At 35.3% G+C, this 17,658-nt stretch overlaps 1 protein-coding gene across 1 annotated transcript; it reads left to right on the top strand.

Moving 5' to 3' along the window:
* Window positions 1–1,397: 1,397 nt before the first annotated feature.
* LOC18440789 (Ran BP2/NZF zinc finger-like superfamily protein) lies at window positions 1,398–11,204 on the top strand. Its single transcript, XM_011627482.3, has 10 exons — window positions 1,398–1,483; window positions 2,585–2,630; window positions 4,952–5,067; window positions 5,918–6,188; window positions 6,863–6,927; window positions 7,459–7,510; window positions 7,637–7,746; window positions 10,102–10,132; window positions 10,238–10,389; window positions 10,919–11,204. Exons 1-10 carry the CDS (start codon window positions 1,475–1,477, stop codon window positions 10,919–10,921), a joined length of 855 nt encoding a protein of 284 aa, XP_011625784.1. The 5' UTR covers window positions 1,398–1,474; the 3' UTR covers window positions 10,922–11,204.
* The last annotated feature ends 6,454 nt before the right edge of the window (window positions 11,205–17,658 follow it).

Consider the following 17,658-nt stretch of genomic DNA (forward strand, 5'->3'; position numbering starts at 1 on the left):
GAGGCTTTTGTAGGTACGATTAAGAGCGGGAAGGTTTTAGGGAAAATACGATTGAGAGCAGGAAGGTTGGGAAAAGGCGCGACGAGGAAAGCGAAAAAAATTGAGTCGAACTCAATTTTTTTCCACTCACATTTTTGGGCAAATTTGGCGTAACGTCATAATTTATTTTGATGGGGAATAAAATCCAATGGGGTTATCCGAACAGTTCCTATTGCTATCTCAATCTTTTTTTCTTGTGATTTAAAAATATTGCAATTTTGGGTACATCAAAACTGGCCCTAAACCTTTATATTGATTATCTTGATTGCGAGATAATAACATCAAAGAATAAAGGATTTTAAGTCATAAAAATAATACATCTTATATACGCATTATATAGACAATTCATTTTCAAGAATTTCAAATATTTATAGAATTGCTTGATGTAAGATATTGTCGGTCCCAAATTTTGATTATAAATGACATATGTTGTGTTAGGTTGGTAAGTCAGTGTAAAAGTTTTTCCACTTCTCTATCAGGAATTTTGATCCAATATGGAATAGCATAATTCATGTAGCTAACCCCAACATAAATTTTTGAATCCAATATGGAATAACGTAACATAATTCGTATAGCTAACTCCAAATAGTTAGGATCATTATACAAAACCACAACTCGGGGACAAAACTCAGCCCATGCTTGAGCCAAGTAACTTGGGTTGAGTCCCACTAAGTAAAAATGTGTTACAAAATACAAAAAAAATACAAAAATAGGTAAAGTATTAAGCAAAACACATCTAAATGGACTTAAAAAAGTAATAAAAAATAGAATTTTTTAAAAATCGATTTGTGACAGGAGGTATCTTAGAAACAATAAAAAATGTAAAATATAGAAATAAGTATTCATAATCAAAGCACTTTTCAATCTATGCCAAAATGATAGAATTTTTTAATATTAAAATTTTAAATTTTATATAAAGATCCCCAAGTTTGACGACCCAACTTAAGGATACTCAAACTCCAACCTGCAAGTCCCAGTTGCTCGAGTGAGTATGAGTTGGTTTGGCCGAGTTTTTTTACACAATAGGTAGGATAAGGCTCATGATGATAGATCTACTTGACGTGCACTACCTTTTAAATCTTTAAATTTTATAATGATAAAATAGATACTCAGGTCATGTCACGAGTTACTGGCGCAAAAACTATATATTTGGACATGGTGGTTCTCCTTATTTTGATTATCAAGGCTTACTCCCCGTACAAACCGCTAATTTTTCAATAAATTTTTTTAAATCATTAGGTTTTCTTTGTAAATAAATTGAAAGAGAAGGGGCAATTAAGTACTCCTCAAATCTTTTATCGCGCCCACCGCGGGCGACCCATATAATGCATCGAGCCCTAACTTTCGTTTTCTTTTCTAGCGTCGTGTGCACTCTGGAGTTGCGGAGGAGTAAACCCTAATTATTCATACGCTGCGAGATTGAGTGCAGAAAGCCATGTCACAGGTAACATTAAAGTTTTAAAATTTTATGGTCTCTGTTGATTTCGCCATTATAGGTTTCGTTTCTTTGACGGATGCTAATTCCTGTGTGTCTAATCCGTGGTTTTATTTATTTATTTTAGGCGTTCTTTATTTGTATTACTATTTCCACTGACATTGTTAAATATTTGAGCTACTCTCATTTCATTTGGATCATTGAAGTTCTAAAATTTCATGGTCTCTGTTGATTTGGCCATTATAGGTTTCCTTAGTTTGACGGATGCTAATTCCTGTGTGTCCAATCGGTGGTTTTATTTATTTATTTTAGGTGTTTTTTCTTTGTATCACTATTTCCACTGATATTGTTAAATCTTTGAGCTACTCTCATTTCATTTGCGTCACTGTTGAATTTATCCATTGGATTGATTGTGTGGTGTGAATTGTGTGGTGTGAATCTCTAGAGCATCTTTCCTTTTCCAGTTTGTTTTTGTTATTTTATTCATCCACTGTTTCTTTCTCCCACAACATGCAGGGGTTTCCGCTTATTTTCATCTGCATCAATAGGTTACTCTATATCTCTTCGCAATGTTTCTCCTTCTACTTATATCTCCATATTACTTTTAGTTTACTTTGTTTTCTTTTAAAGAGTAGGGAGCCAATATTTAGATTTATGTTTTGCTTATGTTTCCCCCATTTCTTTTTTATTTATTATAATGCGTCTTCGACATGTTGTTTGTTGATGTTATTTATTTCTTGTTATGTTTTTGAGTTTTCCTGATTGTTTTACCTAGTTATACTTCGGAACCCTCAACATCTTAAGTGATGGTACTTAGCTGTACAGCCAGTTGTTTTACCTATATTGGAAATTGTAACTTGCTTTATTTTGCCAAATTGACAATGCTTAAAAAAATGCTGCATCTTAAATGTGGTTAACTTCCTCCACCGCGGGGTCTTTTTCTCTGGGGGAACCATTATCATTTTACTTCATTGTAATTTCCTTATGTACTTGGGTTTTGATGATTATCATCACACCGACCGATGTTTACTTCCAATGACATTTCTGTGAGCTGTAAGATGTAAAAATGGTTTCCATATTGGGCCTTTTCTTATTATTTGCAAACTGCAGGTCGACAACCGTAATCCCTCGGCCTCCAAACGTGCCCGTACTGATGGTATGCCTTTTTATTGGATTTCATGTTGGGTCCCTTTATTCTCATTATCGGTTAACTGTTTCTTTTACATATGTTCGTATAAGATATAATGAGAATTAGTGGGGCCATCCATCTAGGCCCTTATCATACATTTCTGGAAGATGTTTCAGATTTTTTGTTGTACCCTTCTAAGTTTATTGTGCTTTCTACAAATCTTATATAGAATTTGCAACCATATGTGTATCACTTGTCATTTCTAGTTTTCCATGCTTTAATGGAAATGTATAAAGCGTGGGGTTTGTGTAATGCACCCTCCTTGTTTAGATTTTGTCTGAGATGTAGTTTTGGAATTGGAAATCTTATGATGGCTTGAAAATCTATTTTAATATAATTATAAAATTTTAAATTTTTAAAAATGGTATAGATAGAGCAGATCGATTAACATTTGAAAATCTTGGAAATAGGAGGTCTAGATAATTTATTGCAAGATATATCATTTCAAAGACTTGAAATTATTTTTTTCTTCATATCCATACATCTTGTGGTTGAGATGTCAAATTATAGGGTTTTCTAACATTAGAACACTCTCTTCAAAGGGAGTATTGAAGTGCACCTTACCTCGATAGTATAAGGTTGACACCTTATATAAACTTTTTCCATATATAAATTGACTAGGAAATAAAGAGCAATTGTATCATTTTGGTCCCAAAAATTTGTGAGAAGACAAATCAAGATTACATCGTTTGTGGTCCAAAAATAACATATTGAGTCAGAAAGGGTAAAAGATTGTATTCTCAAACTAGCAGGTGCATGAAGAAAATCGGATGCCCTCGATTCAAACTCAAAAAGGGATACTAGAATAACTGTTTTTTAATGCACAAAGAGGGATTGCAATTTATTATTGTGTCAATTATTGCCTTTGATATTCTGACCTTTTTTTTTTTGGGTGGGACTAGCATAAATGTAAAGAATGCAGTAAGATATGATCCACCTTTCAATTGTTGTAAACTGGTCTTTCACTCCAACAGTGGTGTAAAATGATCTGCTATTTTTAAGAAACAGCCATTTATTTATACAAAGTCGGGAAACATGATCCTTTCTTCAAGGAATTAAGCATACTTCCATATCTTTTTATGGTAAGTTCCTACCTTGTAAGCATTAGGAAGTGACAACAAAAACCTTTTTTGGTATGTTTCCTCTGTTTATCCATAATGATATATATATATATATATATATAATCTCAAAATAATTGAGGTATGATATTCTTGAAAGTATTGTTAACAACTAATAAATATCGTTTTTCTCTTTTATTTTCTAGAAATGTTTATTTAAACAAGATGCTGTCCCGTCTTTTGAATACAAAAGTTTTTTTTGTTTATGTATTACAAAAAGGACTCTGATTTTTGTAAGCAGACATGTTTAATTTGGGTTATTCCTAATTGTGATCTCTACGTCAACCTTCCATGGGAGGCATGGGCTGGACGCTTCTAAAGATATTCAACTACTATAAAATTGTCTTTATTAGATGGCCAAGTCCAATCTCCAGCAGGTTTATTAAATTGGTGTATTATATCATTGAAAAGTTCCCCTGAGTGTTCAATAAATACTTGTAATCATGATGTTTTATGTGTTCTACTTATGCCTAGACTTCAGATGTTGCAACTTAGGCCCCAATTAAGTGGACATTGTTGGATAACTCTTTGAGCACTAGGTAACTATAAATGTAATGTTTCATATGACTGATGGAAGAGTTTGGTTTAAATTGATTTTAAGCGGTTTAAATCTTCATCATATTCCTAGTTACATCTGATTATAGTGACATTAAAGGTTCCTTTTACTGTCGATTTGCAGTTTACAGTTTAATGATCATTTTTTAAAAAATAGCGCTCTGGCTGGTTAGCAATTCAGAGTTCTTGGTTCAGTATGTAGGCATGACAATTCGATTTTTAGTTCTTTGTAAAATATTTGGTTTCGTCGCATATCTTATATGACTCGATTTAGGGTTTAAATTGATTTAACTGATTTTAAGCAGTTTGGAGTAGTTCAGGAAATCTTCATCATGTTCCTATTTACATCTTGATTTTACTGACATTAAAGTCTTTTACTGTTATTTTGCAGTTTATATTTTAATAATCATCTTTTGAAAAAATAGTGCTCTGGCTGGTTAGCAATTTAGAGTTGTAGCTTCAGTATGTATGCATGACATGTCGAGTGTTAGTTTTTTATAGATTATTGGTTTTGTCGCATGTCTTATATGACATGATTTAGGGTTTGTTTGATTCATATGAGTCTTTTAATTTGAAGATCATTCTCTTTCTCATTTATTGTTTTGGTTTATATAGGTAGTCGCAGAGAAGATGACTGGACTTGTCCTACTTGTGGAAACGTTAATTTCTCATTCAGAACCACTTGTAACATGCGGAACTGTCACCAATCAAGGCCAGTCGATCATAATTCGGTATGTTTATGTTTCAACTGGAGAGGGGGTAGCTTAAGAAATTCCACTCGATATGTCTATGGTCTAAAGAAGTTAGGTAATGAAGTGGGTGAAAATTTTACAAAACTTGCTGTACATGGGGAGAACACATGAGGTGATGATAAGAGATAAATTTTTGAAAATTCAGGAAAAGGGTGCATACCATTGGCATTACATGTGACATGTCTATTTCTTTTGTGTGTCGTTCGAGTTCAATTAAATGGTGGTTGTTTTGGTAGTTTGTCTATGGTTATTTTGGTAGTTTGTCTATGGTTGTAGGCACATGGACCTCTTACTAACGTCATGGTGAAGATGTTTTGAGGCTATGTGCCATACTTGACCATACTCAACTATAAAAAAGAAAAAGACAAAAGATCTTAAGACCTCAACTAGTGATAAAGAACATGGATAAGTTATTTTTGGGTAAATAACAACATGGATCTTAAAGAGCTCCAATCACATTTCTTTCAGGATGCTGTTGCTAATTCTTTGCTTGTCTTCATGGATGAAAGATTAAAAAAGAAATCTGTCTATTGGAACATCGATTGTCAGTTGAGGTGCCTAAGATATAGTTTAATGTTCTGCACCATATATTTCGAGCCTGAGAAATTAAAGAATCCGGACTACTTTTGTTCTTTTCAAAGCAATGTTTTTTCTTTTCTCCATATGTAGTGGCTGCTTCAAATCATAACGAAAAGTAGTCCCTTTTTTCCCCTTTTATGAAAGGGGATGGTATCCTGTGCAAATTTTTGCTTACCGCCCTTGTAATCAAAGTTAAATGATTTATTAGGTAAGTTATACTTTGCTTTCTAATCTTATCTCTAATTTCCAGAAATCTGCCACCAAGCCCCCACAACTTCCTCCAAGCTATTCTTCTTCTGCTTATATGGGTGCTGGTGCTGCATCATCTATGTATCTTGGTATGCCTCCTTATGGTTCTTCTCTATTCAATGGAGGTTCCTTGCCCCCTTATGACCTTCCTTTCACGGGAGCAACTGGGTACCACTACGATTATGGAAGCCGCCTTTCTGCTGGAAGTCCATATGGCCCATTGCATTTGTCGGGTCCCTCACCATATACTAGTGGAACCTTGATGGGAGCTGGTAATTCATTGCTATCCTTCGCATCTTATTTTCTGTTTGTCAGGATCTCAACGTGCTATTGGTTGCAAGCAGCCAAGCAGTGGATTAAACTCGCAGAGTCTGACTCGGGGCATCAGTGAAATATTTAGGGAACTGGCTGAGAGTCTTCGATTCCAGGGCTTCTTATTTAGTTTTCTTAAGACTCGATCAAGCCCGAGTTCGAGTTGCTGACTCATTCCCTGGCCCTGCTTGGTTCCAAGGCCAAGTTGGAGTTGGAAAACATTGGTTACAAGGGTGCCAATTTTGTCATATGCATTCTTTTGTGTCGTTTAAAGATTATTATTGCTGACCAATATAAAATGTTAATTGTGAGGGGCTGATACTATACGATACTATACTATTTCCGAGCAGTAAAATAGTATGGTACAATTTACTCATGGTCCTCACCTGCAATCTAATGCTGGATGATGAAGTGGGACTCCTTAGAACCCTAAAGCGGCATCCTACTCTCTCTCCATCAATCTCCATGCTTTTAATGGAATGTGATGTCTGCCATTGACTATGGTTCTCCATTGTCCATAAATTATAATTTATGGCTTATGTTTCCTCCAACGAAACATGTCTTTGCTTGCTCTGCAGATGTTACAACTGTGTTATATTTCGTTGCATTATTTACTGATGTATGCTGGTTGTAGGTTATGGTTTGCCGCCTCGGATGGATAGATATGGCATGGGCATGCCCTTGGCTCCAGCTGCCTTGGTGAGAGCCATTTCTTGTTAATATAAATACACGTTGACTGTTTCACTAACTATTTAGGTAAAACATATCATATTTGCTTACTTTGGCTTCATCTATTCATTTGGTTAGTAATGTAATAAAACCAAACCATGGGGTTTAATTAGAGGATGGAGCATTCTGGCCTAATTTAACTAATTGAACTGGATAGAAATTTAAGAAAAAGAAACTGTGTACCAATTGATTTGAGCTGTTAGATCTTGTTCAACCGGAAGGTTCAATGCAGTCCAGACTTCAGACCATTTTAAAATGGTTCAAATAATTATGGAAAAGTCGTTTTTTTGTCTTACATCCGGTTTCTTATATCTGGTACTCAGAGTGAGGCTTTTTGGCTCATATCTACCAGATTTCCAGGAACCTTCGGGCCGGTCTAGTGAATGACTTTGCCCTTGCAGGCAATACCTTGGAAGAACTGAGGACTTCCATCTTGTGTTGTTGTATTCTATTCGCAATATTTATATAGGATGAATTAACTAAGTTCTATTATTGCTGCAGGGTGGAAGACTGGGAGCATATCCAGAGGATACCCCTCAGAAACGAGGTGGAGGTAAGCGTCCATAAGGATGATTTTACGTGTCTTTTGATTTGGGATTCTTTGAACAAATATAGAGATACAATTTTAACATCTTCTCTTTTTGGGAAGAAAGTTTGACAGTAGACTATTTTTATTCAGAGGGGATGCGCGATAGTGACTGGACATGCCCTAACTGCAAAAATGTGAACTTCTCGTTCAGAACAGTATGTAACATGAGGAAGTGCAACACGCCAAAACCTGGGACTCAGGTACTTGCTTCTTTCCTTGCTTTCTTTGTTGAGGGAGATTTCTGACGGCCCTTATGATCTAGATGGCCTGCTTGTTTTCGAGGTTTAAGTTGATTCCTTGACTGTTTTTCCCGTAAAATGCCTGTTGTTCTTAAATTTGAATTTCTCAAGGCGCAGAGAATCTGAAACACGTTATGCACTTGTTTTACATCTTCCCTTCTTTAAGCATTGATGAAGCAGTTTCTTTAACTCCATAAGTTTGACCAAATAAACATATCAACTCTGGTTATGGGGAAAAATCAACCAACTGGGAAGTAGCAGGATCTTCTGCTTGAACCCGTTTTAGCAGTCGTTTCTGTAAATAGCAGAATGGGCTGATTGGTCCAAGGATTGTATTGGGAACTGGCCTAGAACCTATGTTACAAAACATTGATATGAAAGTCTGTTTTTATATGGGTTTGAAGAGTCCGTCTCACCTACTTATAATTTGCCAATTATAGTACGGCGTGTCTGTACAAGTCCGTACAATACATACATGTCTATATATTTGTGTTATAATTTGTAACATGTAATAAAATATAAAACACAGTGCTGACATTTCCTATTTCAGCTTGTGTTGCATGATGACATTTGTCGATACTTAGACACTTGTTGACGTGGGGGACACATGTCAGACACTTTGACCTCTTTGTCTACTGTAATTGGGAAAAGTTGAACGTGTGATCGTACTACACACGTTCTGTTGTATGATTTGTGAGACGCTAATATTTACATTCTTTGCGATCAAAATGTCCTCCATTTTGAGGGTGTATTTTCATTTCACATATTAAGACGTTTTCACCTGGCTAGGCCACTAGGTATGGAATATTCTATTTGGCATCTAACTAGCTTGAGGTAAAAAGGTGGGTAGGTGGGAGATAGAGAATAAGGGCTAAAAATGGCAAGTACTGCCTGGGATTGGTGGAGCTCCCCACAACGTGATTCAGCGGTATTGTAAATATGGGTGTGGTTTGTATAAGGTGTCAACATTAAACAATCAAAGTGAGGGGCATGTCTAAATCTTGTTAAAAGATGGAGTTTTAGTGCCAGAAATTCTTACGATGACCTAAAAATCTATTTTTCACCACTAATTATGAAATTTAAATATCCAAAAATAATGTAGATGGAGAAAATCTATAATGAAAATGGACGGTCTAGATAATGTGTTACAAGATGCAGTTTCTTAGGACTTGAAATCTTTTTTTTTTTTTTCGTATTCATACATCTTGAGGTTGAGATGATCAATGATAGGGTTTTTTGATGTATGGACAATATGTTTGTGTGGATTTTTGAAGTGCACTTTACTTCGACATTATAAGGTTGACACCTTATGTAAACTTTTTCCTTTAAATATAGTTCTTTCTTTTTTGTGTTTTTTCCTCCATTTCTACACCATTATATTTTACTTAACTTGTATAGCATTTTTACTACTTTGTATAAAATTTTTGTATGAGCGTGTTGTCCATGTTCTAAGTTTTGAGGCCAAGGATTGTGACACTGGCGGCATGTGTTTGACACTGACATGCCTTTCAGTGTCCTTGTAACAGAGCTGTGTCCTTATTAATAAAGACATGTAGCAAAATTGTAAGACAATCGCCTTTGTGTCTCACAGAATGACACTTGTTACAATGCACACGTGTCCCTACTAAACAGACATTTTTGACGTAACAAATAGACACTTGTGTCTTGTTCATCCAATCTGTGGACTCTCACATGTCTATATCGCGGACTCATTGGTCTGTGAATCTAAAAAAAGGAAAATTTACATACATGTCGACAAAAGATTACTCATTTTGTCTTGCCTGTTTACATGTGTGTTCCATTTGATGGTGTGTCAGATTCTTCTGAATTCAAGCAACATCGTACATACCCTAGAACTGGCCTCTTCCATCTTATTATATGGTGGGAACCTGCTACAGCCAGTGTTGGACCTGTAAGACTGGATGAACAATATTTTTTAGGGGACACTTATCAAATTACCCTCATGGGATGAGCAATTTAACACCTTACCCATATCTTTTGATTTAATTTAAAAAATACCCATAAAAAAATGATCTTGAGTTGGAATAGTTGCAAATGGGTAGAATATGAACTAGTTCATCTCTCGGGTATTTTGATAATTTTTTTTTTTCCTGCAATGACTGATCGGGTCTTACCATTTTGTATTGAACCAGCTGCATAAGTAGTTTGATGACCAATAACCAGTCTATATATTTTCATGGTCTTAGCTCGTTTCAACACTTTGTTGATACTTAGAGTTTTTTTTCCTCTCTCAAAATATGCTCTTACGTTGGTCTTCTTTGTATTCAAAATATTTTGCTCGGTTATGCTGTGCAGGCCACAAAATCTGAGAGTAATAAAGGCTCTAGTAAGTTTGTTCTTCCTGTCTTTTTCACCTTTAAATGTCAATGTCTTAATGAAAACAAGAAGAAAGATGAAGTGATAAATTTTACTTTCTGCTTGGTTTCTGCAGAGCCACATATGCCTGAAGGCAGCTGGAAGTGTGAGAAGTGTAATAACATAAACTATCCATTTAGGACCAAGTGCAACAGGCAAAACTGTGGTGCTGATAAACCTTCGGACACTAAAAAATCCCCTGGGTTAACATCTGATGAGGATGATCAGGTTTGTTGTGAGTTGTATTTTCCTTGTTCATCCCTATGTTCGTCACTATGCCATTTAGATAATCCGGTTTGGTTCAAAATAATTCCTTGTACTTGTCATGTCAGATACACTAAACATATAAAACCAAATAACCCATCTAAGCTTTCCTTCAAATTCTGGTTTCCTTGCTTTATTATAAAAGCTTCCGCTTTCCTTTTCAGCTCAGGACTTATGTTTTCCCATTGCAATTATTTAATGGGAAAATATAATCAAATGGATTATGGAAAGAAGCATAGTCCTTTGGATCATCACTGCCTGATGAAATTGTGGATTTTGATGGAGAGAGAGCATGACCTATTTTTGATTGGAGTCATGTCTTCTCTGATATTTTGGTTGGACTCTCTTTATCACTATGGTGATGATCCATTGGGAGATAATTTTTCCATAGTGCATTGGACTATGGTATAGTTAATGTGTACTTTTTAAGTTGTCTGGGTGCTTTAAACTTCTCCCTACATCGATTGATTTTATAATTGTTCTACTGTTCCAGTGAGTACTACTAGTACACTATGTGGGTCGAGAAGGTCAAAGTTGTTGGCGTTGCTCACATGAGGTGTCTGAAAGTCAGTTATGTGTCATGTTGGCGGCCATTGTCGAGTTCCTCCTCATGATCTGTGTCGAAACTTGTTGTATTAGATGGACCTTGGTTTTCGTGGTTACTGGTTAGCAACTTAAATTTGGGAGTTATGGTCTTTATGGATCTTCTTTATTGAAGTCTTGGTCATATCTTGACTGGGTATAATTGGTATAATTATACAGGTTGGTTTTGTGGGTTACTTGCAGGTAGGTATTTCTGTGCTTTTTTAACGTGACTCTTGTCTACTCTAGTTGGTGTACTGTGTAGATGTGACATAAGTTTCCTGGTCTTTTGCTAGTAGGGCCTGCCAAATCCTGCAGTTTTCACTTTAAGTTCTTCCTAGGTTAGTTGTTGGATTGGATCATAAATTTTTTCTTTTGGGACCTCTTTTGGGGACGTGTCTCGTTTCGTAGTTGTTTTAAATGTATAGCTTTTCTGTTGGTTTTTTATTAACTTTTTCCTTTCAAGTTGGTTTTTCGACTTATTTCTTTCAAAATCCTTATGAAAAAACTGAGTTTATTTGAATTTATTTAAGTTCAGCTGTGTATGGGCTTTTTTTTTTTTTGTTTAAGAATCCTTTATTTTTTTTATTTTTAATGTGGTTGGTCGGTTAGTTTTTCTTGGTTCTTCCTAGGAGGATGGTGGGCATGGGGTTTTAATTTTTCCCTTTGGTTTTATTGGTTAGACCCACCAGTGAGTTATGCTTGCTATGTTTCATATAGTTGCATTTGTTTAATTGTTTGGACCTCTTTGTTTTTGCATGCGTCGCTTGGTTTGCATGTAGCACAAGTTTTCTAGTTAGTTGCTTATCTATTCTGCTTTTAAATGAGTTATGAGTCTATGTAGCTATTTTTGAGAACCCGAGGCCTTGATTTTTGAAACTCAACGCTCCTGATTTTTACATCTCAGGCTTGTGGCCATGTATAATAGTAGATTTGAGCCTTTTGACCTTTTATCAAAGTAAGAGATACTAGAGTTTAGCCCCTCTAGGTCATTCACTCAACACTTTTAACCCCTGGATTCTAGGCCTTAATTCCGAAACATTGTGTGTTTCATGGCATTAGGCTCTGAAACCTTCATTTTGGCTCCTATTACGAGTTCTACTTAAACTCTATTATCTGGTCACTTGGGTCGATTAGTTTTACTAATAGGCTTTACGTCCTGTTCCTTCTCGCAAACACTTCTAAAACCTCAAGTATACAGTTTGCCAATGTCTTATCTGTTTTGCAAATTGTGAATGTTGCATTGTTTAGGTACAATGTTGTTATCACACTTACACTGCACTATTAGAAGTTGACTGTGATATATAATTTGTATTGGAGAACTCTGCACGAGTATGTATTAGAAAAGTGAAAAGGTTCGGTCAGCTTTTTGTTGGGCTATTTTGGACAAAGCTTAACAGCTCCAACCCTTGACCCTCACCCAAACTGATGTGTGCAAACTGATGTGTGTGCCATTGGACTACTGAGTACCCTGAACCATCCCATGAATATCGGTTGTTCATATTTTAACAAGACTCCGACATGGGAATGTCTCATGTAATCTGGACAACGGTAATGGTCATGCGTCATGGGTAGTACTTCCCAATTTAATATCAGTTAATATCTTGTCCTATCAGTAATTTTTGTCTCTGGCATTTTGATGGGTGGCTAGGGGCATAAAAGTTGCACTTGCGTATAATTACTTGGTGGTATTAAGCATAAATACTTTGTTTATGGGGGGGTTATGGCCTCACTGATGGTACAATCCTTAATAGAGCAGAATAGCTAATCGGGTTTTATGTTAGCCGATCTTAATTAGTTAGAAAAAGGTTTTGACGATGATGATGACGACAACTTTTGTTTAGGGCATTATACTTTTTAGGGTTGTATTCGCAGTAGGCTCTAACTATACTATAAGTTTTTGGGCTGAAGTTTTGCATTTCTCTTTGAATAATATATATATTTTTTTCATTCAGAAGCTGAATTTACTAATGTAGCTTTTGCTCGATGCGTGTTTTTGTTTATTGATGTGTTTGGGCATCTCATTTATCGAACTCGATAAATAATACGTAATCTGTGGGGATTTATTGGGATGATAATTCTTGAATTAACAATTGTCGATTAGCATTTTGCTATTGTTGTCAAATTGGGTACTTTGGATATTTTCTATTGGATATAGGGTGTATTTAAATTTGAATGAGAAATGTAAGGTTGATAATTAAATATAATGCCCAAACGGTTTTGGGACGGGAGAATGACCCATTTTTTACCCCCGTGAACTAGTGCCTCTTTTGGCTCTGGTTTTCCTGAACTATTTTGCTAGTTAAGTGTCCATATGCGTCCGGGGATCCCAACCTACATTTGAGTCTCGGGTCCGGGGATCCGAACCTACATTTGAGTCCCCCGAGACGTCAACTATCCACCCAAAGATGGATGCAAATGTTGGTCCCTACCCCCTCCCCCCAAAAAAAGGTAAGATCAATGGTTTAAATATTTTCTTAAAAAATCACTTTTTAATTTATAAAATATAATTTTTTGTATAATAATGAGCTCCATGTTATGGATTATATGTCTTAAAAAATTAAGGTCAAAATTGTCAAAATCTATTTTAAAAAAAGATCAGTCAAAATCTATTTAAAAAATAGATTATTAGAAGGGGCTGTGTTTCTACATATGAGTTTGGGGATTAATATAAATAATGTCCGTTTTGTTAGTAAACACGAATGTTTCACATGTTCTTGAAATGGAATCATCATAATCATTGTTAAAGCTTTTTGTCAATTAATTTGGGTTTGGATGCATGACTTTTGTTGTCATTCTAGCAAAGGATATGGTCTGACTAAGGTCATATGTTTCTATGTTTTTTCTCACTATTTCTAATTATGTCTTAGATATCGAATCTTGAGCAAAGATATTTTGGTAATTGGTATATGCAAAAGTACCTTCGACAGAATTGCCTAAACATCCTTAGTCATTATATATTCTAAACCTAGATTAAATGGGGGGAAATTTCTAGTGACCATTAGTTCCCAAATATGCCATAATGTTTGTGCATCGGGCTTGGATCAAAATGTTTAATTAAAGAGAGTATATTTGAGGTTGTAACTGTGTAAATAATTCTGTTTAATTTAATTACCAAAATGGTCTTGTTATAGATATATCATTCCAATGAAAATTGGATATTTTTTTCAAAATATTTTTGAGAAGGTGCATAAGTTAATATGAGTTTTTAGAAACTAACCACTTAGGTGAATCTGTTCATCTGGCCACCTCGGCGATTTTTGGAGGTGATTTGACCATTTAATGGTATTTTCACTATAATTTTTGTTTTTTGTAGTTTAGTGGTATTATGTAGATTTTTGTTTTCTAAATATCGATTTAAGTGAACTCTTAAATTAGATAAGAGCACGCATGCTTTGCTCCCTCAGGATCATATTTATTTCTACTTCCTCAGTTAGATGACTTAACTGTGAGGATTTTTTAAAGCTAGAATTTTGGTGACTACCTTAGAATTATTAGGCGATTATTCTCAAAAAAGAAAAAAAAAATAGAGTTTTCTAACACTTAGATCGCACCCTCTAAAAAGTGGAATGTTTCTATTCATTCTTGAGACATTATTTTTTCAAGTGCTTAGAGGGCTGGAGATGGAAAGTTTTTTTTTTTTAATTGGGGTTAGCCTATGTATTAAATAGGCTATGGTCCCAAAACTTATCCTAGGTGGGTTGTACTTGAGGGAGTAGAGTATCTTTAAATGAACAATATACTATTGAGGGAGTCGAGTATCTTTAAATGAACAATATACTATTGAGGGAGTAGAGTATCTTTTTGCATTATGTGAACCTGCTCATTGGTAGAATCGACGGCATTGAATTACTATTTGATGTTAATGAAATTAAGTTGGAATCGGTGTTTGGTGATTTACACGTTAAAACCAGTGATTCAAGACTAAGTGATCCAGATTAGAAATTGCTGGTCTAGACTAAGAATCATTACTGGACAAATCAATTTTTAACAAGTAACGGGAAGCGGTTTCACTCAGTAGTGGGTCCCTTGTTCATTAAGGGAATTAAGTCGCTTCACCAAAGATCCCATATATTTATATTATTATTAGTTATAATAATAATGAAAGTTATAAAAATGTAATATATGAGAAATTGGTGAACTAATGAGGATGGGTGAAAATCAGTTTTAATGGGTAGCGTTAGGGATAATGGACAAGTGGTGGCCTATGGGGGTCTTCTCAAGAAGAATGCTGGGAAGATTCTATGAACTTATAATGGTAGTTTGCACGCTACGCTCCTAATATGGGCTGGGCTGGGCTGGGCTGGGCTGGGCTTGACACTTTGGAGGAGTAAGGAAGCTGGTGGATGGCTTAGCACAAGTAGTAGTCAAATGTAATGCGACTCCTTAAATGTTTTCAAGTGGTGTAAAACCTTGGAATCAATACCATGGTAATGGCTCAGATTTTGGATCGTATCCTCGTGGGCAATCCCAAGTGAAATAGTGCAGGCCAGGCTTAGTAGTATGCAAGTGACGTGATGGCCATTTTGCCCTCCCTTCTCTTTTTCTTTGCCGTTTTTGTTGTATTACTCTTTTTCGTTTTCTCCCTCCAATCCCTTTTCTTTTTGCTCTACTTTTTATTCTCCCTCAATGAAAAGATAGTTAATTGTTAAAAAAACTACATTATTATTAGTATTATTTTTATTTTCTGCGAACTGGTTCTCACATGGGAGATTACTTACTAAACCATGGTGTTCTGTCTATTCGCATCATAGGTAGATGGAACGGTTCGTTTCCACTATCCACTCCAACCCTGTTATGCACAAGGAAAATTTGTCCATGCGTGCATTTGCGTCCCCAGATGTATCTATCTAAAAATAGATGAAACTAACGGTACAAATGTTTTCTTCATGAAATTTTTATTTTTAAGTCTTAAAATTTATTTTATTTTACATATTCATGATCTCTATAATAGATATTGCTCTTAACATTTGGGTTCTAAAATCCATCTCAAATATAGTATAGTTTTTTAAGAGGGGACTCTTTTCAACGTTAAAACGGTGTCCTATGTACAATGGTACAGTATGCAACTAAGTGCCATCAACTATGCAACTAAATGCCAACAACCATGTTTGGAATCAATTAATGGTTAATACAGTTTGTATCCTTAAATTTTTTTAGAAAATTATGGATACTTTTATAGAAAATTATGTATTCACTCTCCATGTGAAAAAGTTGTTTTTTTTTTTTGAGGACCAAATACCTCAATTTTAACTCATTTCTCTTTTTATTATCACACTCCAATTTTCTCTCTAAGTTGGTCCGAAACAACTTTAATAAAGGGTAGTCCAACATACTTAGTGCTGGACCAGAACAATTTCAATATGACCGGTTCGTCAAATTTTGTGCCGGGGCACCACAATTTTAATATAAAAAAGCTAGTCCGCACATTTTGTTAGAAGCCGGTCTAGCTCATCGGGCACAACTTGAAGCCGGTTTGGCATGCAAGAGGTGGGATAAAACAAAAAGTGTTTTGGCATTAAAAAATTAACTTATTTTTTTGGAGGATAAACGAAAGAATAAATAATATTAGGGTTAAGATTGTGATATAAAAAGTATTTGGGGGAGAATATGTCTAGTAAGTACAATCTTGAAAAGTATCTATAACTGCCCTATAAAATATTCACAGGATTCCCATAGGTGAGGGTAATGATCGGGTCGGGTTGCTTGGTCTAGGTCTGGATCCGCCGTGTTGAAGAAGGGTCCGGTATGTGTTCGGGTTCCCCCCCCACGTGGCACGAAGGGTTGTTTTTGGGTTGGACTCGGTCGGGTACAGGATGGCATTCTTGGTGATTTTTATTCCCTTAAAAGAGTTCGAGAGAAAAATCAAGAAAGGAAAATTATGTGAACCCTCCCACTTCTATTGCTCTTTGATATATATAGGCTTCCCATTAATTTTTTTATTCACACATAAATCTTTTGATTATTTTTCTTTGCAGCTGTCCTTTAGAGAAAGGAAAATGTTTTGATAAGGGTGCAACCCTATCAAACTAAGTAAAGCATCACCTCAACATTCATCGAAAATTGTTGTTCTAGCATTGAAAAACCTTCATATTGCTCGTCTCCGTCTTATCCATTATGATTGAGAAAAGAAATAGGATTTCAAACTCTAAATGATATTTTAACACATTATCTCAATTGTCTATTTTGCCCTAAAAATAAGTGCTCACGGATCTATAAGATTTGTATATTTTTTTTAACTTCAAATTTCATAATCGGTGTTAGAAATTGATTTTAGAGATATTTGGATTTCGACGCCCAATGTGATCTTTAGGCAAGGATTTGAGGGGAGGCTTTTCGTTTCGATAATGCTTAAAGGCCTTATAGAAATGCATCCTTAAGAGAGCAACGGACACAAATGCCCTGATGGTCAACGCGATTGAAAATGATAAACCTAAATTTTCTCCAAGCCTCAAGATGACTTGGGAAATTTTTTGGTGAAGAGGTTAATTGGGCACTATATGGCCCTAAACTTAAAATTTATTGTATTTGACTGTCAGAGACAATTTTTTTTAAAATGACCTAAAAAAAATCGCCTTGGGGTTAATACAAAGGAAATAAATAACAAGGTATTAAGTATAATAACAAAAATAGTAAGAGCTCTTACATCTT

Source organism: Amborella trichopoda, chromosome 1 (assembly GCF_054954075.1).
Source record: "Amborella trichopoda isolate Santa Cruz 75 chromosome 1, AtrichopodaSantaCruz75HAP2 v2.0, whole genome shotgun sequence".
Classification (NCBI taxonomy): domain Eukaryota; kingdom Viridiplantae; phylum Streptophyta; class Magnoliopsida; order Amborellales; family Amborellaceae; genus Amborella; species Amborella trichopoda.

Bases quoted from the DNA above. Each gene is read 5' to 3' on its own strand.
- LOC18440789 (XM_011627482.3), top strand. The intron at 2,631-4,951 runs GTATGCCTTTTT...TGGTTTATATAG, and splicing joins CAAACGTGCCCGTACTGATG to GTAGTCGCAGAGAAGATGAC. The intron at 10,133-10,237 runs GTAAGTTTGTTC...TGGTTTCTGCAG, and splicing joins TGAGAGTAATAAAGGCTCTA to AGCCACATATGCCTGAAGGC.